Source organism: Struthio camelus, chromosome 19 (genome assembly GCF_040807025.1).
Source record: "Struthio camelus isolate bStrCam1 chromosome 19, bStrCam1.hap1, whole genome shotgun sequence".
In the NCBI taxonomy this organism is placed as follows: domain Eukaryota; kingdom Metazoa; phylum Chordata; class Aves; order Struthioniformes; family Struthionidae; genus Struthio; species Struthio camelus.
Window position 1 is genome coordinate 3,154,167 of NC_090960.1, and position 25,710 is coordinate 3,179,876.

General features: G+C 51.7%; 1 protein-coding gene across 3 annotated transcripts in view; it reads right to left on the reverse strand.

Moving 5' to 3' along the window:
- Positions 1–25,710, reverse strand: part of MAP2K6 (mitogen-activated protein kinase kinase 6) — a 61,233-nt gene that overhangs the window by 21,136 nt on the left and 14,387 nt on the right. For all 3 annotated transcript variants that reach the window (XM_068913465.1, XM_068913464.1, XM_068913463.1), the window contains exons 2-10: positions 15,965–16,031; positions 13,203–13,251; positions 9,625–9,738; positions 7,950–8,069; positions 6,979–7,095; positions 6,163–6,214; positions 3,853–3,980; positions 3,035–3,112; positions 1,187–1,326 (exon numbers count right to left, since the gene is read on the reverse strand). In XM_068913465.1, the coding sequence (XP_068769566.1) occupies positions 1,187–1,326; positions 3,035–3,112; positions 3,853–3,980; positions 6,163–6,214; positions 6,979–7,095; positions 7,950–8,069; positions 9,625–9,738; positions 13,203–13,251; positions 15,965–16,031 (865 nt within the window). The remainder of the gene's footprint in view (positions 1–1,186; positions 1,327–3,034; positions 3,113–3,852; positions 3,981–6,162; positions 6,215–6,978; positions 7,096–7,949; positions 8,070–9,624; positions 9,739–13,202; positions 13,252–15,964; positions 16,032–25,710) is intronic.

Consider the following 25,710-nt stretch of genomic DNA (forward strand, 5'->3'; position numbering starts at 1 on the left):
TGTTCAGCGGGGAACACCAGCCGGCCTGGCACGTACAGGCAACTTTGCAATAACAAAGAGTGAGCCAGCAGCATGGGAGAAGGGAAGCTGGTCCAAAATCTCAGGGGGGGGTCTTGCAAAAAGGGTGGCTATTTCGTGAGAGGGCTTTTCCAAGCCACATCCCACCGCTGGTGGACGCACAACAGCACGGGCACGTGCAGGTGTTCCCCAGCGCGCGTAGGCAAAGGGAGGCGTGCAGCTGAGCCGCAGAGAGCTCGCAGACGTGTTTGAACACGGCTCGGGAGAATCCGAGTGTCCGTACGTAAAGTCCCCGGGCAGGAGCAGCCGATAATCCCCTTCCTGGGTCACAGGAGAGCCGCCCGGGCTCCAGGCCCTGAGACTGGCAGCTCAGGAACAGTCTCGCATTTCTGTATTTGTCGATCTGCAGCCCTTCCTTGGCTACGGCGCAAACCACCGTCCACCTGCCAACTTGGCAAGGAGCGGAGGGCACTGCAGCGCCTGGAAAATAAAAATGCCTCCCAAGTGGTTTCCAGGGAAGCTGGAGGGAGCAGCAGTCAGGAGCCGCGGGGCTGCCGCCAGCTCTCTTCGAACCGTACGAGGGGGGCAGCTGCGCGTCTCCCCGGGCGCGGGGAGAGCCGGCGCTGCGACGCAGCTCGCCGAACCTCCAGACAGCCCGCGCCTGCTCCAGCCCCTTTTCCTACGAGGCAGCCAAGCGCTCCTGGCTGCTTCCAGCTCCGCGTCCCGCTGCAGCCGGGGCACGCGCCGGAGGGCCCCGGCGCCGGGAGGGCCGCGGAGGGCTTCGGCGGCCGAGCGAACCCCACGCCCCCCGTCGGAGCGGCTTCCCGCCGGCCCCCCGGGAGCGGGCAGGCAGGAGGGGCGGCTCGGGGTCAGGGCGCCGCTTCCTGCCAAGCCAGAGGAAACGGCCCTTTCCAAGGCCCCGCTCAGGTTTGCCCCCCTCGATTCCTCAAGGAAGGCTCGCACCCACCCCGTGCCGGCGGAGCGGAAACGGCGGCGAGCCGCTGCCGGGCCGGGGCCCCCCCACGTACGTGCGCTCCTGCGCCTCTGAAAGCCCACGCTTTTAGCACGGCCGGACGCTTCGCTGGAAAAACGTGGCTGGTCCCCTCAGGCGGGTGCCAGCCGCCACGCCAGCCCCTTCCCCCTCGGCCCGCCGCGAGCCAGCGCCTACCATTGCGAGGTAAAATCCACGAACTCCGCCGAGAACTTGTCCGCCGGCAGCTGCGGCGACGGCTCCTCCACCACCTGCTTGAGCTGCTGGAAGGGCGTCCCCCAGGAGTCGTAGGGAAACCGCAGGATGGCCAGCTCGATCTGCGGGGGGGAGAGCGGCCCGCTGCGGGCTCAGCGATGCCGGTGGAGGGGGGAGCCAACCCCCGCGGCTTCGTCCGCCAGCCGCGCGGCCTGCCGGGACCCCCGACCCAAGCCCACGGCCGCATGCTGCGCGCGGGGCTGCTCTCCATCGCCAGGGATGGCCCGGGAGCCCCGCTGAGGCCTCCCAGCCTCCGGCGCCGGGACGGAGCCTCCCGGCCCGGCCAGCGACGTTGAGTGGGGTTTGATTTAAAAGGCTCGCGCTAGACCGAAACGGAGGTCTGCCGACTTTCCTTCCCCGACACCAGACACTTCGGTTCATTTCTCCCCCCCTTTTCCCTTCGTCTGGGAGACGGCGGGGCTGCGAGTCGCCGCGCGGCGCCTCCGGGAGCGAGGTAACGTCTCCTCCTGGCTGTGGCTCAGCTGAGGCCACCGTGCCACCCCGCCGCGGGGACGCCGGCCGGGGACGCTGCCGGCCGGGCTCCTCGGCCGCTCCCAGCTCCCTCGGGAAAATCCCAACCGCCCAGACTAAGCCAGCTCCTCTGGCCTCAAACGGGCTCGCAGGGATGCGATCCGGCTGAGGCTGCCATAGCCGAGAGCCCAGGGACAGCTCTTCCGACCAGGAACAGCTCCGTGCACCTCTCCCATGGGTGCACACTACCCAGAAGGGCGTTTGTCTAGCCCCTGTACAAATACGTGATGGTTCCCCACCCCACATGGCCACAATTTTCTTCCAGGAAGTCTTCTCTTGCCCGTGGCTGTGTTTAACCTGCCCCAGCAGAAGAAAAAGGCCTAAGGAGATCCAGCAGGTTCTGTTACCCTTATGTTAGACTTCACTGAAGGATAGAAGTTGGGAAAAAAAAGGTTGAAAAAGATAACTGCACTAGAAAACGACTTGCAAGCAGATGGATTCCCTCTAAACACTGATTTTCCTGGCATTTGGGAGAGGCCATCGATCTCAGCTTTTCAGAAGGAGATTTTGCTAATTGCCACATGCCAGGAGGATTTGTTCCTGTTTGAAACCAAACCTGCTCCAAGGCGACAGCCGCGCGGCGCCGGACGCGCAGCACGAGCCCTCGCCTTAGCCCATGCTGCCATCTCCCGGCAGCTGGCCGCCACCGCCGCGGGGCTGTCCCCGGGGAGCCCGGCGCCCACGCGAGGTCGGCCCCGCAGGGACAGCGCTGGGGGCTGCCGAGAGGGGAACCCCGCTAAACGCGAGGGGAGGCAGCAGCCTGCCCCCAAAGCCGGGTGCTAGCACCGCCTCATCTCCTTTTCCTCCTCCTGATTTCTTTTTCCCCTCTGCAGTAGGAGACAGCGGTAGCTCGGGCGAGGAGCGGATCTCACTGCGCTACGGGCAGCGGGGCAGCTCTCCGAGGAGCATGCTCTGAAAGGTTATAGACTGCCTGCCCTGCTGCAGACGTACAGCCTGTCCTCTCCATGTCACCCTCTCAACGAGCCTGAGTTCAGTTTGAAGGTCTAGCGGTGAAGCTACTGGCCGGGAATTAGCAAAACAGCTCCAGATTGCTTCCCCTCCACTCTGCAATGAGCTAGGAGGGAATGGTACAGGTAGACCTGACTATTCCCAATTCCTGCCCCCGCCGCCTCCCAGGGAACAAGTGCCACCAGTGTCAGGAGGGCTACGGGGAAGAAAATGAACTCACAAAGAACATCCAACCCTCCGGCACTGCTGTAAGCCCCCTGATCACCCTACCATTGTGATTCCCAGGCTCCAGATATCAGATTTGACGCTGTATCCCTTCTGGTTTAGCTCTGGGTTAATCCTTTCAGGCTGCAAAGAGAGACAAAGATAGGTGGAGGATTATGGATGGCTCCAGTTCAGTGCTCCCACACCCAGGGCTCTTCGGCGTGAGCCACCACACACTCTGGCACAGCAGCCAACCTAAGCCGGGTCTTTTAAGAGTGGCAGGCCAGGACTACCTATCCCAGGCCACTCAGTTTGCTCTCTTGGCCACCTTGGGGCCAGATTTGGTTGCACATCCTTGCCAGTAAGGGCAGACGGGGAAACGGGTCACCAGAAGCAGATCCCTGTCCAAGAGACTGGAGCAGTGGAGCTGGCTCAGACACATCTGGCACCTCAGAGGTGACAAACCTCTGTTCTCCAGAACTGTTTCCACCCTGTGAAATGGCTCCCCAGAGAGAGAGTCATGAATGGCAGCTCCCAAGGAGGAGCCTAAAGGACCCAATCCCTAGGGATTATTTTTTCTCCCAGAAGGGAAGCGTTAATGTCCCAACAGGGCAAACAGTAAAAATGCAGCACAGAGTAATTACAGACCCCTCTCAAGGTCAGAGGCAGCAAAGGAGCAGGAAGCAGTGCCCAGGAGGCCTGATATGACCTCTCCTCTCTCCCCGTTTACATATAACTTCAGAGATACATCTTCCAAATTGAGTCCCTAGGACACATGCCGGACACTGATCCTTCTCTTTTAGGACGACCCGATGCCCAGTCTCATATTCCTCTGGCTGCCCTGCAGCAGGTTTCACACCCGGCTTCTGCGCAGCTCAACTTACAGCCATATAGGGTTTGCATCCTGCGTCCATGGTTTTAGCAACCGAGTCAACGAGGTAACCGCTAATTCCAAAATCGCACATTTTCACCTGCCCCTGTGTATTGATCAACACGTTAGAGGGCTTTACATCTGCAAGAAGGAACACATATCACAGTCACTGTCACGCATGGGTGGCTGTACCAAGCCAAAAAAGCTAATGAGCTTCCTATCAGTAGAGGGCACCAAAGGCACCCGTGCAAACCTCACCACTGCAACTCAACAGAAACCCAGGAGCTACTACAAGTGAAGCAACTGCTTCACAGGCCTGTCATATGTCCTGCAAACGCCCCTTCTGATGTGACTTCCCCTTCTGATGTGACTGAGTGGGCCATGATACTGCGTGTGGTCACCTCATCATAGCAAGCAGGGGATTGCGATGCATCATCAGACAGCTCAGAGAGCAACAACCTCAGGAGGGCTAGGAGCATCTCCAGAGGATGTCTGCAAAAGTCCAATGCGCTGGTGAGTCACCAGCTGGAGCTGCTCTCATAGCAGCATAAGGAAAAACCACATCGGAAAAGGCTGAGGAGTGAGTAGAAAAGGGGGAAGAGAAGTGTGTGTCTCGGGGGAACGAGGGAGCAGTAAACTAAGACAGAAGGATCAAGATTTAAGAAGTGACCTCTGATTTTAAGATTCCCGAGCTTGAAGGCAATGTAAACAACAGCAGGCATGTGGGTGCTCCACACGTTATGGAAATCAGGCCGATGTCTCATCTATTACTGTCAGATTTATCTGATTCCCATCACGGCCTTATAATCCTTGGTGTACCCACATTTGCATCTCGCTCATGAAGCCAGCTATAATCACCACCAAAAAGGGAAGTTAAGGCCCAAGAAAAGGCTAGAGGTGATATACACAGGAGCACGCAGGTGCTTTCCTGTACAGCAGAGAATCCCTCCCGATGAAACGACTCCCAGATTAGATCTCAACACAAAGTCCATTTCCTGAGCTGATTCCAGTGACTAGCAGAGCTCTGCGCTGATGCAGAGAACAGAGGCTACCCTGCTTTCTCTTGTCCCAGGACTCATCCTCAGAACGGAGCAATCTTTCTTTCCCTGTTGCCACCCAGAAATAAAAGGTCTCTTCTGAGAGAAGGTCCTCTATCTTCATATGACAAACTATGAAATAGAGGAGCTGAAACACTGTCTGAAGGAGGCCAGTGGCCAGAAGCCACTTTTGAGTCCTGCTCTTTAGAACTGAGTGGTTTACAGTTGGTTAACATCCTCTCTCTACTCAGTGCTCTGCAGCCAAAAGCTTCAGGTATCTGAGATCCTCACCCATCTGTTATTATGTTAAAATAACACTATTTCAGTGGAAATCAAACAAGCAAACAGAAATCCAGAAGCTGAGCAGCATTTTCCACCCACTTTAAATTATACAGAAGGCAGGAACTCAACCCCCAGCCACATGCATAATGTACAAAACGTGACCGCCTGTTACAGCTGAACTCCCTTCCCTTCAAACAGTTCTTTCCCCAGCAGTCACACACTCCAGAGAGGGCTTTTTCTTCCTCATGACAAATTGAAAATGATCTTTTAAAAATAAAGGTGTCAAGCAGCAACACTGCACATTTTTTTTCTCTCTAAGTATGTTTATAGCATCCTTGAGATGCTCTAAGGAGGAAAATGTCAAAAGAGTTTAAGGAGGGTATTCATGAGTTCACCTGATGCTATTTTAGACACCCATTCTGCCCCATAGGAATTAGGGGACAGCCACAGAACGGGATGGTGACTGGTTGCATGACTGCATGAGCCATCATGCTGGGGGGAGACACCGTTCACCTACATGCCAGTGAAGAGCAGCATTCCTCTGCCATGCTAGGGGAGAAGCCTGCAAGCACATAGCCTCATCCAAAGCCCAGCAAGGTCAGGGAGAAAGTCTTTTATTAATTTTGTGGAGGTGTCCAAGCAGAGCGTGAATTAGTCCTTCTGATCAGGGAAATGCAATCCAGGGGAAGCCAGCCAGGCTGCAGGAAAATAACCCTTTCTCTCTGCCAGCAGAATCAGGCTGGAGGCCACTCCTCTTCCACCTCAGTGGGAAATGTTGGGGAGAGCATGGAATTTTAAAGAGCAAATCAGCACACATTTCCTCAGACTAGGCTTTACTAATCCTTAGACGTTAGGGAATAATTTTGCCGTCAAAGCCCCATTTTAGCCTGGGTACTTTGGGAGCACTATGCCTGGCTGCAAGGCCAGCCCTTGCTAGGATAAGAGTACCCGGCGCAGGGCTGAGAGAAGCCAGCACAGTCACTGGCTGTGTGGATGGCACTTACCTCTGTGGATTACGGAGAGCTTACTGTGTAGGTGTTCTAGTGCTTTTACGATCTGAAACAACAAATCTAGAGTGAATCAGAGCTGGCAGCACTGTGATGGGGAGGAACTGCCCCTTGGCTTCACTTCCCCCTTATCCTCATCGGAACTGCTTCAAGGGAAGTAACAGTCTCCCAAAAGGCGGTGAGTCCTGCAGGCAAGCCGTGGATAAGACTCCTCCAGCAACTCTGCAGAACCTTGCCATGGAGACCTAGGAGCCTCCTTCCCCCTCAAGCCTTCCTTCACCTCCTGGTGGTGCACAAAATCCACCACTTTTCTCTAGCCTTGGATTTCTCAGCTCTAGGGACAGCCCTGGGAATAAATTCCTCTCCATCAGTTAGTCCTGATCTCCCACTGGTTTCTAATTTGTCTCTCTTCCGCTGTGGCCAGCCCAGCTGTCACTCCATCACCAAAAGTGAGCCTCAGTTGACCCCCATCCCTCTGTCCTGCAGCAGCCAAGGTGATGGTGATGACCCAGGGATCTCCCAGGAACGGCAGGAGAAGGCAAAGCAGCTGTAGAGCCCTCCCCACATCTAACGCTGTGCTGTCTCTTAACTACAATATGTAGAGGCACATTTTGGAGTACTTATGGCTTACGAAGAACCTCATCTCAGACCAAATACTGGAAGCCACCTAGGGATGTACCTACGTGCTGGCTGGTGGGACAAATTCTTTCCTGTGCAAAGATGGAAGGGAAGGTGAGTCATGAAGCTTAGAGAGGCTTAGACAGGAAACCTCCTTTCCCTTCCCTCTTCCCTCCTCCCCTTGCTAATACTCACAGAGACGGCTATTTTCCCTAAGATGTCTTCAAGAATCGTCAGGCCTTTGTCAATGACATGTTTGTAGAATTTGTCCAGTGAGGTATCCATCAGCTCCATGCAAATCCACACATCTCCCTGGAGGAGAAAGAAAGTAAATATCTGTCCCCTGGAACAGATCGTGCTTCCCTTTCATGTACAAAGGTCTTCTTTAACGTTTGCCCCTTGCTGGCCTATTTGTCTCTTCCCTGTCTTCTAGAAGAAGAGCAAAACTCCACTGGGCCTTCTCTTTCTCTCCTTTCAAGCTGGAAGTAAATGCTGTCCACCTTCACTAATGTTTAGGGTGAAATTGCTGCTCTTTCTTCCCAAAGCAGAGTCCTCATGATTTAGGAGTCCCGCAAGTTAACAGGATTGAGGCTCCTAAGTGCTCAGGTCACTCCGCAAATGTTGAGCCAGGAAATGTTCAGCTCCACAGAGCTGTGCTTAAATTCTTCAATAAATCTTGCTCTCCAGAGCTTTTCCTCCATGTGGCTTTCTCACTGCAAGTCAGGACAATATTAGCTCTGAAGGATCACGTCGTGAGTTGGTGCCCTCGGCACCCGGTTGTCCCCATCAGTCAAACCCCTGACCAAGTCCAAGTGTCCTAGCACAGAGGCCTCCCCACGCCCTCATCTGCCCTCTGCTCCTCCTCGCGTGGGAGCGTGCCTCTCCTTGTGTGCCAAGAAATGACCCTACGCAACATGCTCAGGCAGCGACTGAGCAAATCCAAATTCTACCAAGTCTTCACATCTAGTGAGAGATTAAAACACCTGGCTTGGGGACTCGGAGGGAGTCCAGGTCAGAGCCTGGGATGGATCCAGCCTCCCAGGCAGACAGAAGAACAGAAATGGACTTTTGATAGAGCCCAACCTTCTCTTCTCTAGCAGTGCCCATGACGGGTGTCCTGAGCCCACAGGCTAGGGGCAGGGCAGAGGGTTTCTGGGATGCCATACCTCTCGAAAAAGCGCCCCATAGAAGGTGACAGTGAAGGGGCAGTCTACCGTTCTCATGGAGATATCCAGATCCATCAGTAACCTCTTCTGCTCCTGGCTGTTCACTGTGGCTCGGATCCGCTGGAACACAAAGCATTTCAGCATTGGCCATCAGCCTCTCCATAGCACGCTTCCTGTGGCTGCGCGGGGACACGTGCAGCGTGCCTGGAGTAGCCCAGCTGGCCTCAGTGCCTTGACATTGTGCTTGTCCTTTACCCTTTTATCACATGTCTTTGCGCTACTCTTTTATCACTCCTCTTTGTGGGAGGCATGGCAGATGCACACCACCCACAGTGGGAGCACTGCCATGCCACAGGGAGCGATGGAGAAGGGGTCTTCACACCTCACCCCACACTGCAGGCGATTTTGCTCTTCCCTGCTAACACTACTCTTTTTACAACAGCCAAAAGTTGCTGTGGTTTGGGAGAGGAGGAAGGTGCAGGAAATCAAATTCTAGGCTGGTGGAAACCCATGACTTCTGGAGCTGCAGCGTACATCTATTTACATCAGCAGGGACTTTGGACATGAGACAGAGCTCAAGCCTTGCAGCCAGAGGGCATGTGCTCCTCGCAGCTTTGGAAAACAGATATGACATCTCCCAGTCTCCCAGGGAAGAGATGCCATTTATGTGAAATACCTGGAGATCCTCAGCTGTGAAGTGCTACACAGTTCAGCATGGGCCACATACATATTCTAGGCTCCTTGGTCAAAGCCACTCAAGGTAAATAATGTGGAGGCATCAAACTGTTCAGCATCACAGGTGCAAGTAATAGGCTTGAATGTTCCTTCCAAACCCTCCTGACCCCTTCTATCCTACTTAGAGAGATCTTTTGCAGTTTGGTGAACACCAAAGCAAACAAGACAACAAAATGCACAGCATGAAGGCCCTGGGACACATCCCAGCATCCACAGCAAGGGCTAGTCACAGACTAAGGAGCTAGGACTTGTCTATCAGTTTGCTCATAACTTTCAGCTCCGCATCTTTTTTCACTTTTTTCTTATTCTGGTCAGAAATTGGAGCTGAAATTTGGCCCTGCAAAAATTGCCTCTCCAAGCATATGAAACAAAAGTATTATTTTTCCTAGCAGCTTCTACAAACCTCTGTCATGACCCTACTGCACTAGACATTATGTGAAAATCCCAACAAAAAACGTTCCTATTCCAAAGAGACTAGGAAAGTCCCAGCTGAAGAATATTACACTATGCAACCTAATTTACAGTACACTCTTACTTACAATTTCAGTCATTATTGTCGTGCAGAGCCCTGACTCTGAGGGTATACTACACTAGGAAAAAGTACGCACATTTAAAAAATGAGGGCAAATAGCTTTTAAAATCCTAAAGGAAACAATAATGTTGTACATAAAGAGGAACAATATGTCAGTATGTACCATGAAGCTAAAAACACATTAAGTCTCATACTTTTAAAACATATTCCTTTTTTGGTTAAACAGGGCCCAACTCTACCTTGGCATTATTGCCCCTGTGTAGAAAGAGGATTTCACATGGGAAGAAGTCATCCCCAGTAAAGGCATGCGTGAGAACAAGCAAGGTTAGAGACGTGCACGAACGAGAGCTCAGAGGGTGTCCACACACAACGACACACACAGAAAGCACCTCGGGAGGCTCACTCTACCTTCACTGCCATGATCTGCCCGCTAGGCATGTGCCGCATCTTCTCCACCACCCCGTACGCACCTCGTCCCAGCTCGGAGATGGGCTCCAGGTCGTCGGCTTTCACCTCAAAGTTCTGCGGGGGAAAAACCCATCAGCGGCAGGAAGGCAGGCGGTGACCGCGCTCCACCACAGCCGTGGCATGCACCAGGAGCCAAGTGCCCCCAAAATCCAGGCCCCTCTCGAGCCACTCCATGAGGCTAGAAACAAAGTCATGGCCCTTAGGGACCATCACAAGGATTAGCTGTTTTGCAGCACAGCTCCGTGGAGGTCATGCTCTACACACGCACAACCAGCCTGTGCCTCTGAGCGCCCCAGACAGGGCGAGAACAAGAAGGACTCATCCCTCTCGGAGCTGCTCCTTTAGGTAGGAGGTCTCCAGGCCTTGTCACCCAACCAAGCCCTGTCCAGCCACACACAGACGCCTACACTCTCAGGCTCAGTCCTGTAAGCGTGGGGATGGAAAACACCGAGACAGCTTTCCCCTACGAATTGCCTTCTTTTTTTTTGGCTTTTTCTTTTTTTTTTTTTTTGTTTCCTTCTGTCCTCCTCCCCCAAACAATCATGGAAATATCTCCAAATGGTTTTAAGGTCTGGAAAAGCTTATTTCACCAGACCGGTAGATGGGCCAAATACCAGCTGAGCGTGCCCCATTTTTAAACCACGAAGGATTTATTTTGTCTAGCATTCGAGATCCCTTTCTCCCAGCCTCGCACAAAGGATGACTTTGTTTTGCGCCCTGCATTCTAACCTGCCCTTCTCCTTTCTGCCGCGACATTGTGCAGCGGCTCTATTTTTTGCTTATTATTATTTTTGGATGTTTCCGATGTGCCTTCGCTACTAAAACCGGCCATTCTGTTTGCTGAACGCGCAACCACGTAAGTCAATCACCCTGCAGAAAGAAGCGGGTTATAATGAACCGATTCAGAGCGCATAATCCCACAGCGCGTTTCGCCTGCGCAGCAGAAAGCCCTGCAGCCTGCGACGTGCTGGCTGCAGAGGCCGCGGGCCGCGGGGGCACACACTGCGCTACTGTACGGCGCCGGCTGCCGGCGATCCGCTCGCAGCTGTGTCGCCTGGGAAAGGAGCCCTGGCTAAGGCTTTTGTGTGATAGCGGAGATTCGCGCATCTCTTACTGCCCGCCGCCGCCGCCACCCTCGCCGAAAAAGCGCTTTGTCTCTCTCGGGGCCGCTCTTAAATTCAGCAGCAAAGATTAAACGGAGTAGGGAGAAGTGGCTTTCTCTAGGGATCAGGGATAAGGTTGCAAAGGCCTGTGCAAGAGGCGGGCACATCCTGAAGGAACTCAACTAGACAAATACGTAGCGGGTCCATAGGAAATTCAAGCCGTGGCAAGTCGCTGCCTCCGAGGTTGCCACATATCTGGACACACACAAAAAAGCCGGAGCGCTGTGTTTGTGCACCACTTTGCACCGTCCGACACGGGCTTTCTGCCTCCGTGCACGGAGCCTTTTTGGAGCGCTCCAGCTTTTCCTCGTCCTCGCGACTGTGAGGGGAGAAATGATTTTCTTGGACGAGGCGCTCGCTCTAGCAGCAGGCGTTTTCTCGGCCGCGCTACTGCGCCATTTTGCTCCAGAGGCATCTCACACTCTTTCCACCTTCCAGCCCCTGCTCTATGCCAGGGAAAATACAAACTCCAAAATGAAAGAAAAGCATCCAAAGATAGACATTATAAAATGCCACTGGCTTCGTATTTCACTTCATAAATTAACCCACTGACACCGAGGCCTATCTTTTGCACCTAATAAATTTATTGCCTAGCTTTAACGTGCTTTCATGAATGTTGCTGTGCCACTTTCTCCTATCAAAATAGTTGTCCTTGGTTTTGCTTTTTTTCTGCTGTATTTTTGAAACATCAGATGGAAGGGTTTCCATGCTGTCACAAGGATTTGCTTCCAGGACAGGAAGAGCTACCCTGAGTTAGACTCCTGATGAGAAGGCCTTCAACATTAGCAAGGGGAAATACTTTGCATAAAGGCTTTAAATCAGCAAAGGAATTGAAAAGGAAAGTCAAATCTGCAGTTAGCAATCCTGTTGTTTTGTAATTCATGTTTCCAGGGGATTAGCTGCACCTCATTGAGGCAAGGCAGGAATTTCCAAAACTCAAATGAACCTGTATTCTCATCAGCTTTTTTTTTTTTTTTGCTTGAAAAAAAGGAGGGCAAAACGTCTGGGTTTTCTTCCCGAAATGAAGAGAGTGCCTGGTTTTTATGTATAAAAAATATAGCAAAGGCTGTACATACATAGGCACCAACTGTAATGCTGTATGTGACCAATTCCAGCAATCTCAGTGATTGCAGAAGGACTGAGGGACCCCTTTCTCCCCCACGTAGCTATGTTGAAGGAGATTTGGCCAAGGCTCTTTGAAAACAGCATGCGGTCTTGGGTCATAACCGTGAGGTATTGGAAGCACGTGAGCAGGGCCTGAGGTGGGTTTAGAAAAGCCCTCCATCTGCCCTGTGCTCCGTCTCACTCAACAAAGTGCGTTCGCAGCGGAAAACGTGAAGGGACCCCAGTGCCCTGTCCAGAAATACAAGGGGTGAGCACAAGGAGACCCAGACAGACCTTCCCAAGCTTCCTAATGACGAAAATGCAAAAAGGCGATTCCCGCCAGGGCCCCGCTCGGCGGCAGCAGCAGGCTTGCGCCCGACCTCGGGGGAGCGCCGGAGCCCAGGCTGTACGTGATTGCCGGTGCTAGGGAAAGCTACCCAGAGTCCTTCGGTGGGGGCAAAAAACCAAACAAACTGCAACCTGCATTTCACTGCCTGTCCCTTAGCAGAAGCAGCTTGGGGTTAAGCCGGGCAGCTCTGCGGGCTCAGCGCAGCCGGTCGGCCAGCCAAGCGCTCCCTCGGCTAGCGCTCCAGCTGAGGGACGCCTGTTTTTGCAGCAGCGCCTGCCAACCGTGGCCCCAGGCCAGGGCTAAAACCAGAGGAGACACTCCAGCAGCTGGAGGGGGCTGTCAGGGCTCGCGCGAACACGGAAAAGCAAACTCCCCGGCTGCGTCTTCTTAGCTCTTACTCTTCCCAGATCCTCTGCATTCAGAGCGAAGCAAGGCTAAAGCTTTTCACGCGGTGCAGGGCTTAGCAAGCAGCACTGTACCCCCAACTGCGCCGTGCTATTGGTAACATTGAGCAAGTGGTGCCAGGGTGTTACGTAAGATCCAGGCAAAGGTGGCTCAAAGCTCGTTACACTCATTTATCCCTAGTGGGGGACAAATGGGAGTCACTGGGGCAACGTTCTTCACTGGAGGACTTGCTTACATGACTCTTGCAGCTGCACTCCCAGAACCTGCAGAAGACCTGGCGCCCTCTCATCTGCTGGCCGAGCCCCCCATTTCATGCAAAATATGCCACATTTTTTAGACAGCCGATGTTTATTAACCTGCTCCTTTTTATCTGATTTTTAGGTGGGAAGCAATCCCCTGAGAAGCCCATCTGGAGAAGCACCCAGTGCCACAGCAGCTAGGCAAGGATGGTCTCCTTCCCCCAACAGTCTTCTGCTCACTGTAACTCCTAACCTTACCTCCTCGCCAATAGAGATGCAGGCTTTGGAGTCTAGATCTCTGGGTGGCCTGCAGGAGAGAAAAGGGAAAATATGTAAACTGCTCCTTACAAAGATTAATTTTCCCTCAAAGAGTAACTATCACGGACACGGAGTCCCCAAGGCTATCCCCTCGCCCCAGCAGGTCTCCTAGCTTTGCAGGATCGGTAGACACTGCCAAAATTCACAACGTCCCCTCAGAAAGGGGTCAGAAGGGAAGGAAGCTGCTGGGGCTGGAATTTCACACATCTGCATCCAACTCCCACACAAAGCGACACAGGGAGATTAGTGCCTTCAACGGGCTGAGATCGCAACCGGTTCCTGTGGAAGGAAAGTGAGGCGGAAAGAACCCAGTCTCTGTCAGCCTGTATAAAAAATTGATTACAGGTCAAAAACCAAGCCCTGTCCTTTTTTTTCATAAGATACGGGAATGTTTTTCAAAAGCATCTAAGTTTAAAAAAAAAGAGATTCATTTAAGTCCTATGCTTTGCTTTAAGATTGTCGCTGTTTATATTGGGATACCGTTTCTTAATAGGCCAAGGGAGATTCGGAATAGTTTTTCTTTTGCACATTGCTTTCTGATGCTCACGGATCTCTTCTGCTCCAGCCCTGGACAGACGAGCGTTCATGCCAGCCAAGGTAAGTGCTCCTCACGGACGCAGGGCTGCAGCGCTCCAACCTGGACACATCTGGCAGGTTTCAACCCTGTTCTCTGTGCTTGTGGTCAGCATGTGTCCAGGAGCATATGGATTGATAGCCCATGAGACTGCTGATTACCTGACTTAAGCAGACAGGTTAACGGCCTACCTTCCCTGAAACATCTCTACCCAATCGACCTGGAAAAGAGAGACCGTGGCCTCCTCCTAGCCATGGCAATGGCATGTGCCAAACGGCTGTCAATTTAGCTGGGAATGTAGGAGGGAAGGATGAGGAACAACTGGCTTTTGCTAATTTATTTCTGGAACAGGGTAATTGTCCTAAAATTATTCCCACATGAGGACAGATGGAACAAGGCTGTGAGTAGTCCCCGCATCTTAGCAGATGTGAGCTCTGACATCTGTTGACTTCACAAGACCGCCGGAGAAGTCCAAGAAGAAAGTGCAATTTACTGGCAACAGCTGCTTCAGATCACTCAGGAAAAAAGGAAAATAAGGGTCATCTTCAGCAGAAAGCAAAATCACTCTCTCACTGACCGCCAGGGCAGCCAACTTGATTTTCACCCTTCCAGGAGACGTGACTCTGCTTCAGCTTTGGCCACTCTGTCCTCCCTGATCCTACCGGCTCTCTGACTTGTCAGCAGCCAGAGGCCAGCAGAAGAGCAGAAGGTGGCCAAGGGCAGGGCTGGGGCAGTGGTTTGTCATAGCATTGGGTATGTGGGTTTATTCCCATTAGGCTGGGCTGCTCTGCCAGTGCAAACAGACAGGCAAGTGGTGACAGGTGGTGACGAGTGCTACCAACCTCCCGAGCCAGGGTGGCACAGCCCTGGCCACTGCTGCCACCAGGTCATGAAGCTGCTGCAGGAAAGGGCTGCTCTGTCCAAACCCCCTCTGGCCCAGCTCTAAGGGGGTGCAGAGTGACATCTCCCCCCACCTCCAAACTGATGAAAAGAGTAGCAAGAGGAGCTCAGCTATCATCAGCTCCTCCACACCGAATGGCAATAGGGGCCATTTGATGTTTCTGTCTTGAGACTGGCTTTCCTAGCGCCACTCTCGCTTTTCAGGTGATAGCAGGATGGGAACCAGATCTCCTAACGCAGGCATTGGCCGCTGAAACTCAGCAAGATAAGAGGATTACCATAATAACTAATCGGTGGGCAACATAACGAGTTGGGAAAAGCTTACTCTGTCCTTTCCCCGAAGTGAGCAAGACTCCTGCTTGCTCAGCGAAGCCGTTTGCTGAGCCCAGCACCGGCCCAGCCTCCCCACAAGCTGCTGCCGCCAGCACCTCTCTTGCCCAGATGCCACCGCACAGGACCGCGCTGGGTGTCTGCTGCTCTGCTGCATTCCAGCCCCACCTTGGAAAACTATCTGAAGCCTTTCAGCGTTGGCCGGTAGAGGAGGGAGCCCAGCAGAGGGTCAAACGGTAACGAAAGGGAGCCGGCGCAAAGGACGGGGAGAGACCGCCTTGTATCTGGAGCTGTGTTTCTAGGGCTGTTTTTCTGGGAGAGAAAGAGGTCCAGGACCCAGAAAACAACTCAGTGTCCCAGCAGGAACTGCGCAAGAAGGGCTGAGACTCCAGAAAAAAGGCTCAAAATCTGAAGGATGAAACTTGGTGCCCTGGAAAGGGAGCATCTCCCTTGGTGAAAGACCTCTCTGGAGTTAAAGGCACTTTAACTGCCGGAAGGGCCCCAGCCCAGAGAGCTCCAGATCTGATGAAGGCAGAGGGGAATTTGTAGTCCCAGGCTTATCATCAGGGTACCAGGCTGCAAACACTGACTTTGCCAGCGCTTGGAGGAAGCAGAGGACAGATACTGGCAGGCAGGGGGGACTAAATCTCCTGTTTATTATATTAACTGTGAACTTTCCTAACAGTGCCAAAATTAATCTCGGCAGATTTGCCTCTGTTCCTCGTGATGGGTCTCAGTCATCCCAGACCTCCAAGCTGGGATACAGCTTGGCGATAGCGTGGCCGCCGCACAGCCGCCCGCCCGCCGGCTGCCGCGACGCAAGCGCTATAGCAAACTCTGGAAGGCAGCTGGGGCTCGTGGTTTTCCTTTTATTCTCCCTCAGCATTTGGAGACTTACGTGGAGCTTGTCTGTGGTTGCTCAAATGCTTCTTTAGGAATTTTCAGCCCAGGGTTTCTCTTCTTGCCTGTGAAACAAGAAGGAGGCAGACTTAAAGAAAGGCTTTTTTTTTTTTCTTTTTTGGTTTTAGTTTGCAAAATACAGCTTGCCTGTATTTGTTGACCTTATTTAACATAAATGCCAGGCCAGACTAGTGGTGTAGACTCAGGGCACAGAGTTCAAAACATAAAGTGCCTTTGTTCAGTAATGCTTCATTTAGACCTGCAAGGTCTGGCTGCCAACTTGGTACAGAAAACAGGCAAGAGCTCTGGCAAAGGCAGGCCCTGTGAAACTGCAAAGAGAAAGGTATTTCTCCTTCATCAGCCCTACCCACGTAGGATCCCTTAGACTGTTTCTTAGACAGATTTTAAGCCGTTCCAGATATGCAAGTGTGAACTCTGGCAGGATTTAACATCTTTTAAAATTGAATCTGAAAGTCCAGAACTAGATTCTGATTCTGTTTAAACTGCTATTTCACCTCTTGGTCATTAAAGCTGGACAAACCCATGAAAAATAAAGCAGAATTAAGTTTTTAGGCTTCCAACCCATTTGTTTCTGTTCACACTGACCAGCCAAGCTTTTCTGAGCTGGAAAAAACTCAAGCAGCTCTCCTGTAAATGGGGTCCAAGTCGGCAGATGTAAGAGCCAGGCAGACCAGAGAAATACAAGAACCTTTTTATGACTAAACATATACAGCCACATTTCAGCACGAGGTTTTGAATTCATGGATAAAATAACCTGAAACATAAGTCATGTCATCAAAACCCCAAGGTAAACATCTGGCTGTTTGGGTATGTAATAAAATCTGTGGTCCCCAAAAAAGCACAGGCGTCTAATTTAGACTTTAAACATTTTTAACTTAACAATTTGTATCAATTACTGCCTTTCTTTTAAGCTTGGTTTCTACTTTCTGTTCCCAACACTCTCTTTCAAATTTTACCTATGCGTGTTTGAGTTTGTTTTTCTTCTTGACACAACCTGAGGTCGATAGATGTCTGCACATCCCAGTGCTGCAGGGCTGCTAGATCAAAGCACAAGCACCCAGAACTGAAAATGACCTTTTTTTGAAGCAATTAGTCAATTCAGATTGCCAGTCTTCTTTTCTTGTCTGCTCCAAGAGACGAGATCACGCTCGCTCTGCTTGGCAAGGAATAATTCCAGCATGGGGCAGGCTGCTACAATCCAGCTGACACCTCGTGGGAAAAGCATTTATTGGAAACTACTGTTCGCACTCGCTGCTGTTGTCAGACATCTACAGAGCTGCAGACTTGCATAGGATGAAAAAAGTCAGTTCTCTGCTCCAAGGAGTTTCCAGTCTAACAGAGAAAAGGCCAATTACAAAGCTTAAAGAAGTAGTATTACGCAAGGGCATGAGGAACAGCTCTCAAATTTCCCAAGAGGTGGAAGCTGGTCTACAGGGAAGCAAAAATAATTGTAAGAACAAGTGGAGGAATTTCTACAGTTAGCAGAGCTGCTCATTTGATCCTTTTATTTCTAGCTACTTTCTTAACTGTATTACAAAGGTCTGCAAAAGGCAGAACCGAGAATCAAGCCCTGCTGTGCTAGATGCTCCAGCTACTGCTCCCGCCCAAGCTGCTGGTCAAGTGCACGTTGTGTCCAGCAGGACACGAAATTGGTAGTAGCATTCTTGTTGTACCAAAAAAAAAAAAAACCCTCAAAAATACAGGCCTTGCCATGCAAACAAACAAAGAAAAATCCAATTTCTTTGGCAGTCTCCAAGCCTTTCATCCCAGTGACCTCTTCCGCTTCCAAAAACTTGCCTCCATCCTCTGACAGCCCCGCTCCCCCTTGGCTGTGGATGTGCTTGCAGGATCACACATGCTGCACCCGTGTCTCAGGAACCTGCTTGCAGGCAGTTCTGGGAGGGTGAAAACGAACCTGCTGGAAATTAACCTAATTTGAACACGAACCAGAACAGATTGTGCCGCATTTGATCTTATCATGGTTCACAAGTGGTGTCAGCAGAAGAACCAGGTAGCAAAATGCCAAACTCAAATAAATATTAAAAGCCTTCCGCCTTTTGGTGAAATCAAATCTGCACTTTGGAGAGTTTATTTTCCTTATCTCGTCTTAACAGAATACAATATTTTGAAACTTTGCCATTTTTTTGAAGCACAATCTGTTCACACACTCAAGTTGCCAAGACACAGGCACAGTTTAACGTGCTTTGGGGTTTTCTTTTCAAGAAAGAAGAAAGCAACAATAATGACAAGAAGAAAACACGGGTTTCATGATAGCACCAGGAGGAGGAATTGCAAACTGGAATTACCGCAGCAGGCACTCACACCTGCAGCACTAACATGACACCGCCTTAAAATCCAAAGCACCATGCAGTCACCATCACCGCTGAGCAAAGGGCCGGGTCTGGGCTACCTGGGACCTGCATCTGCTCCCAGGTGCCCCCCGCTGAATTGGCTCCAGGAGAGACCTCAGCTGAGGCTCTGCAGCCACTCCAAAAAACAATCCCTGTCCAAAAACCATGCACTGCAAATCCAGGGGAGCCGGAGGAGAGCAACGAGGCACCCCAGAGGACAAGCAGAGGGGCCAGGAGTATGAACTCCAGTGGCCACATTTCTCCAGATGCCAGTTCTCCCTGCATACAGGTTAGCAAGAAAAACACATTTTTTTGCAGATTAGAGATTTAGCCTGAGCGGACGGTGAGGGAGCCTCTTTCGGCAGGACAGGAGATGTGGAGAGGCGCGCAACCTGCTTCCAGAGGGACCGCGTCTCGCTGCATCCCTGCGTGAAATCCCGGACACCTACGTGCAAACACACCCGCGGTAATGATACAGAACACGCTGCCCCTTTTCCAGCACTAAATTCACTCCAAATAAAAAAATACATGGGAAAGGCACAACAGCAGACCCCAGGCAACGGAGGCAGCGACGGGCATCTGCTGCACACGCGCGAGCCAGCACCCTGCGCCCGCACCGAGGCTCCCGCGCCAGCTCGCCCTCCCCGGAAGGAGCTTCCCCCCCAGCTCAAGCACTGACGCTTGGAGTGGTTTATTATCTTTGTTTAATTGGAAGTCCCAAGATCTGTCTTCTTCAGTAACAACTGCCAAGCAAGTATCTTTCTGTCAAAATAAAAAGCCTTCAGTTTAACAGAGAAGACGTAGGCTTTGGGAGAATACGCTGTATTAAAATTGCAACTTGGAGCGGGAAGCCATTTGTACAGGAGCTCAAAGTGTGGAGGCACCTCACTTTCAGACAATTATCAATAACACACTAAATTTGATGTTGCCTACTCCATTCACGAGAAAAACAGTATATTTCTTCATATTTTTATGAATCGTTATTATTTTTAGCTTTGTTTGCTGAAGAAAATCACCATGTGGGCGCATTTGTCAGCCTGGGTTCCTCACAATAACTTTAGATCCACTGGCCAATTTCAACCAAAGCTGGCGGAGAAACAGAGAGAGAGCAGATCACATAAAAACAGATGACTAAAGAAAGACGTCCCACAACTCAGAGAAAGGCTGAAGCACAAAAACGGCCCACGCCGGACACCAGGCATCCACGTACGAGTTGTGCTAAAGCTCCAAGTGGCATTCAGGCTTCGTGGACACCAAAATACACCTACCACAACGCACAAACCCACCAGACCTGGAGCATCAGTAGTTTGAGGGGTTCACTGCAACTCCTTGTTTGCAAGAAAGCAAGCCCACGGGTGCCGTCGTACAAAGAACGAAGCCGAAACGTGCCTCCTTCCGCACAAGGCTCGCAGTCCTGGCTAATCCGCAGATGTGATCACACACCTGCTTCCAGGCATCCAAAAAACATGTGTTTCTGGCATAAACAACCACTGGTGGCCTTCTGGTCTCCGAGCCCACGAGCTACAGCTCATTTTAGAGCTTGTCGCTACAATTTCCCGCACAGGGACTTTCATAAACACTCGACTCCAAAAGCCAGGTTTTCAGGATAATTGAGGAAAAAGAGAATGGCTTTGAGCAAGGCAGAGAAACAGCTTCAGAACTAAGTTCTGATTCAGTAAAACATTCAGGGTGTCCTTGACTTTAAAAACAAGCTTAAATCTACCCTCGCTTAGCAAAGCAATTGCCCACAGCAAGTACTGAACTGAGTGGAGCTAGAGAAGATGCCACCTTTAAAAAAGCTCAGTGCTTAATAGAAAAGTGCAATGAGGAGGACGGTACTAATCCGAGGTGTTAGTTACAATATCACTGCAATTTTCTGTGCGGCAGCTACACGCATTATGTGCCCCAAAAACGGGCATTTACTACACCAGTCCAGGGAAGTCAATGCTGAATAAAATGAGCTCTAAAGGCAGAATTGTAATAGGAGAAAGAAAAACTGACTTAGCAAAAACACATTAAACACTTCCTTGTGAAGGTCTTAAACCCAATTCCTGAGGGAAGAGAGAAAACTACAGCTTGCAATAGGCTTATTAACCTCTTTCCACTGCCACTGACAGATTGTACATGGAGATTAATGTCGCTAGCCCATTTCAATTAGACCAATGCTAAATATCAGTATTAACAGAGGAAACTTCAAAGTTTCACTGAAAAAACTGTAGGAAACGTAACAGAGAATAATAAAGAAAGGGAAGACAGAGGAATTCACTACCCACATATGCTATAACAGCAAATAAGCTTTTACTTCTGGAGAACAATCCCATTCTCCAGTCTCCACACTTTTCACTGCAGTCAAAAACTTTTTATATAATCCAAAATAAATGGTTTCTTGCCACAAAAAGCTCCCATTTCCTTCAAAGGATATTAACCGGTTCTGTCTTCACCACAATTTATTATTAAAGCCATGTTCAATAGTCATGTAGCAACACTTTCTCTCAAACAATACTCTTTACCATATGAGTTACTGGTAAAATTTCACAGGAGAGAAATGCCTCTTTTTCCCACTTTTTCTAAAAGTGGCTTATTACTATTCCTGGCTTTCCTAACTACTTTTTGTCTGCCTTTCTTGAAAGTTATTGAAAGTCCAATGATCTGCCCTTTCGCCAATCGGACTGAAGTTTTTTTGTCCCGGATGCCCTAGAAATGCCCCGCAGGAGATAGCTGCTCCTGCAAAACTTGGTCTTTGAACACAAAGGGCATCTCGTTCCTGGAGCCCAATTCCTGCCTGAATCTTAGCAGTGATAGGTTCAGTGCTGTCACAGAGAAGTTCAAGCCTTGTAGGCCAGGAGTGGAAACACCCAGCCGCTGAGAACTTCACGCATTAACACGCCTGGACCACGCACAGAGCAGGCTCTCTGCTGCAGTTTGGGGACTTGCTGCAGGAGACACAGCAACCGCATGTTCAACATCACTTTCACACAAGATGACCAAAGAGGCTAAAACGCCCAAAATTTTTAACTTAAAATTTTTAATTTAAAAACAATTAAAGATATCTCACAGGTGTATTATTTATGCTTGCAAATTACTAAAGGTTAACACACGAGTGATGGTCTCGGCTACTACAAGACCATCTCGAGACACATGAGCGGCTGCACTGGCAGGTGACTGACTTGGACTGTCTCGCACCGTCCTCAGCCATCGTGCTCCAGCAACTCATCAGCCACTCATCAATTATCGAGGTGAAAAGCGCTGAATTCTGCCCATGTCTCTCCACCAAGGAACGCTGCCGCCAAGGAGGCCCCAGCCAAGCCCGAAGAGCACAGTGGCATGGCACGTTCCTTGCATCCCCGCAGGCAAGCACACACCACCTCCAGACTAAACAGCAGTCACTGAGCAGAGGCGCCTCACGCTCCCTGCCAAAGCGCTGTGCCTAAAGAGGAAAATGCATACAGACAACAATGTGTGTTTTAAGTTAACAGGCTGCAGGGCTGAGGGAGCAGCCACGCTCCTGGGACGGTACCCCGACTCTTCACAAGCTGGTTCTAGTCCAGCTGAAACTTTAGTCAAGCCCTCGGCCAAGAAGAACAAATGCAAACGGGCACAAATTCATGAACTAGTGACTTCTGGCGGTTGTAGTAGCACAGATTTATCTTCCAAGGTTGCTACCTCCCCACAACAGCCCACCTGCCCTCACGCAGCTCCTCATGGCAGGCCTGCAGGCATCTGACCCCACTTTGTCGCCACTTCCTTCCTTTGCCTGGATCAAATCCATTGAATTATGCTAGATGGGCAGTCAAAACAGGTGATCAGACCATGCCCGTTGGTTTCAAATGTCTTTGGGACAGATCTGTAGGTGATACAGAAGTACCCGGTGGGCTGGTGGCAGCCACAGGGGTGTGGTGGAGCAGGTGGGGTGGCCAAAGGGGAGGCCTTCTTCTCCCACCGCTCATCCTCCCCGGCTGGGACTATTGGGATCATGTATTTCGATAACCCGCTCACTGACGCTTCAAAGGCACCGGGTGAAGCAACATCATTGAACGGGGAGAGCGGGGCGCCGTGGGCAGGACGGAGCGAGATCTGAGCTGCTCCCACCGCGCCGTTTTGTAAACGCACACCTTAAGCCAAGCCACAGTTTCTGGAAAGAAACAAAAGCTAGGTGTTAACGTAAGCAGTAAGCGGCAGGGAAGCGGGCCGAAAAATCTGTTTTCCAGCCCCTCATTAAGCCACGGTAAAGGAATTCAGACGCGAGAGATTCTTAAAAGCTCCTGAAGTTTCAACTAAAGGCCAAGGGAAGAGACGAAGTGAATGTCTTGCTGTATTTGTCTCCTTGAAACATCATTAAGCTGCTCTCTCCTCATCCCCGTCAATAAATAAGGGTGGCCAAGTGCCACCACCCAGCTGCTTCGCCCTCGCTGCAGGGAAAAACCGGACCGGTCGGAGGCAAACGGAGACACCCTGGCGAGGAACGCGGTACCTCGGCTGCACGCACCGCGGAGGCCGCTTCTTGCACCTCGTTTATCTGTGCCTTTACTGGCGCTCGTTTGCAATAACTCCTTGGAAACGGCAAGCTGGACGTGTGTTTCCTTAACAACTCGTAGCGGGGCTGCTCCCGAGGAAGGAGCGGAGCCGGCCGTGCTGCGAGGTGGCTCCCGACCGCGGCGCTTCTTCGTCGTGCGCTGCCGCCGCGGAGCTGCTGGCCTGCGCCCGCCGGCCGGCCCCCCGCGCCGAGACTCGCGTCGTCCTCCCTCTCGAGAACCGAAGCGTTATTTCCTTCCTTTTTTTTTTTTTTTTTTCCCCTCCCCAGAAAGCGTATTTCGGGACGGGAAGCAGGAAAGGCAAGAGCGCGTTTATGAGTGTCGTGGACCTTGCCAACGTGCACCGGAATCAGGATATGGCCGAAACCCCGGGCCAGGCTCAGACATATCCACGGGACAGCCTGCGTTTCCTCTGACTCGCTACTACTTCCACTCTTCCTCTGGCTCTTCTCAACAAAAAACAAAAAAAGAAAAAAACACAACTTATTTAACACCAAATGCCACTGGGCTAAACAGAGCGCTTGAGTCACTTTTCCTGGTCCTCTTCCTCTCCCGCTCCTCTCCGGAGCTGGCTGGCGCTGAGGCACGCTGCACTGAGCCGAAGACCGGCTCCTAAGGAGGGAAGTGGCAAATCTCCCAGTGACTTAAACGCAGCCGACGCATCACCCCAAATATGACCAAACTGGGTTTGGCAAAGAGCAGATGACCTCGGAGCCAAAGCCCAGAGGCGGTTACTTTCTTCTTGCAAAGTCAGTCTGGGCAGCGCAACTCGGGCGAGAGGAAAACCCTGCACCGACACGCGGAAAACCAACGTCTGGAAGCCCGCGCCGCAGGTAGACCCCGAGCCGACGGCCACGGGAGCCAGCGATGCCGTGGCTCCTGCTAACTCCCAGCGCTCCGGAAGGTCCGAGCGCGGCATGCCCGGGCCCGGGAGCAGCTCTCGCTGCGTACGACAGGTCCCGAGCTCTTGCTGAGACCGTCAGCACCCGCGTTGCGCTGCTGGGAATGACGAAATCTGCTGCTGCGGCCCCCAGAGGCAGCAGCGCCGGAGCACGAGCGGAGCCCCCGGGTTTCGTCCTCGCAGCGCTCGCTCCGATGACTCAGTCCTGCAACCTGTAATAAACCCAGCGCAGGAGAGGCCCCGAACCAAAATAGCCGAGGTTTTGCAAGGAGCGACTGAGGCGCACTGAATGAACCGCGCGGGGAAGGTTGTGCAACGTCCGCGCTGATTAAGCCGGGGTTATTTGTGTCTCAGGGCCTGTCTCTGCTGCCAGGAAGAGCTGCGCTTTCACCTCGCGGTGGCTGATGCACGTCAGCTCCGCTGCGGCACAAACACAACGAAGACAAAGATGTTAAGTTTTGCTGCAAGGTAAACGCACAAGGTCAGTGCTCCGCGCCTGCCTCAGGCCTGGCCTCCTACGGGAGACGCTGGGCGAAGCTTTGAGCAGGGCGAGCAGAAAACGCTCAAACAACTCAGGCCCCCGCTCGGAGCAGAAAGCTCTGCCAGAAGGACTCCAGCACACTAATCCCTGTACCCTACCGGCCAGAAACACACAGAAATGTCACCAAACTGTGCAAATACCAGAACCTACGTGCTTGCCTTTCAATAAGCTCTGTATTTCAGTAATTCTGTTTTCAGGCTAATTTCCTGATCCGGTCTGATCTCTCTCACCTTGCTCATTTTTCTCTCAACACATTCTGCGAAAGGGCTGCAGTCTACTGTGTCGGCTTGTTCATGTCACGACAAAGAAACCAGAGGGATGCAATTTCTTCTTATCTGTCTGCACATTTCAGTTATGAGTCTGTCTGTCACTCTGATACGACAGCACCTCTAAATTTTAGAAGAGTTAAGACTTTCTGAGCGTGAAACGGAAGAGGCGCTTTGGTAAGAGATTAGGCAGGAGATCCAACGCACACCGACCTCAGGATTGCAGGGGCTGCGGGAAGTGGGGGTACGGGGCTAAGACAGCTTTTTACCTCCTGTAATCCCTAGGAGCTCGCTGGAAGCCAGTCACTACCGGAACAATCACCTGCTAAAACAACCTTCCAACAAGCTTTGCGGGGCAGCAAACCCCCAACACCAGTTTTAAGATGAAGGTTAACCATCTGATGAAGGGGATGATACGAGCCGGCTGCAGGGCACGGGGTATGATGGTTCAGGACTACCTTTTGTGCCCCACAGACGCTGCTGCAACCTTGCTGAGCTGTTTTATGGGCTCCAACACTTGCTCAGCCTCTCCATGGCTGGGGACCCTGGACCACACTTCCCAGCTTGGCTCTGCCCCTACCTGTTCCCTGCACCTCCCTCCAGCGTTTGCTTGCTGTCATGATAGGAAAAGGGGCCTTCAGCATCTCTTTTCACACTCGCAGACCATCAAAAAAATAGCCAGTCACTGTCCAAGACCATGGCCCCTCCCCAATTCTCAGCTGCCATGTACAAAGGGACTTTGCATCCCCTATCTGCCACTTCTGTACTGGTATAAACTGGGGAGCTGCATAGCTTTTTCTACGAGTGCCGTACTCTTGACTGCTCATGTAACATCTCACTGACATCAGGCACGCTCAGAAGTAGTTTACGGTTGCGGGGCAGAAGCACAAGGACTGCCCACCCTTCCTCCCCACCACGCTCCTGCCACACCAGCATCGCACCGTGCTACCACCAGCAGGTGAATAACGTGGAACCGCAGCCACGAAATAAAGCAATCCTGCTTGCCACAGGCTCCCTCCTAACGCTAACGGTTCGGAGGAAACAGGCAGGTGACAACAAACACTGGGAGATGGCAGAAATCAGGGTTTTGCCTACCTACAGATGTCAGGATAGGGCACAAGAACCTTTAATA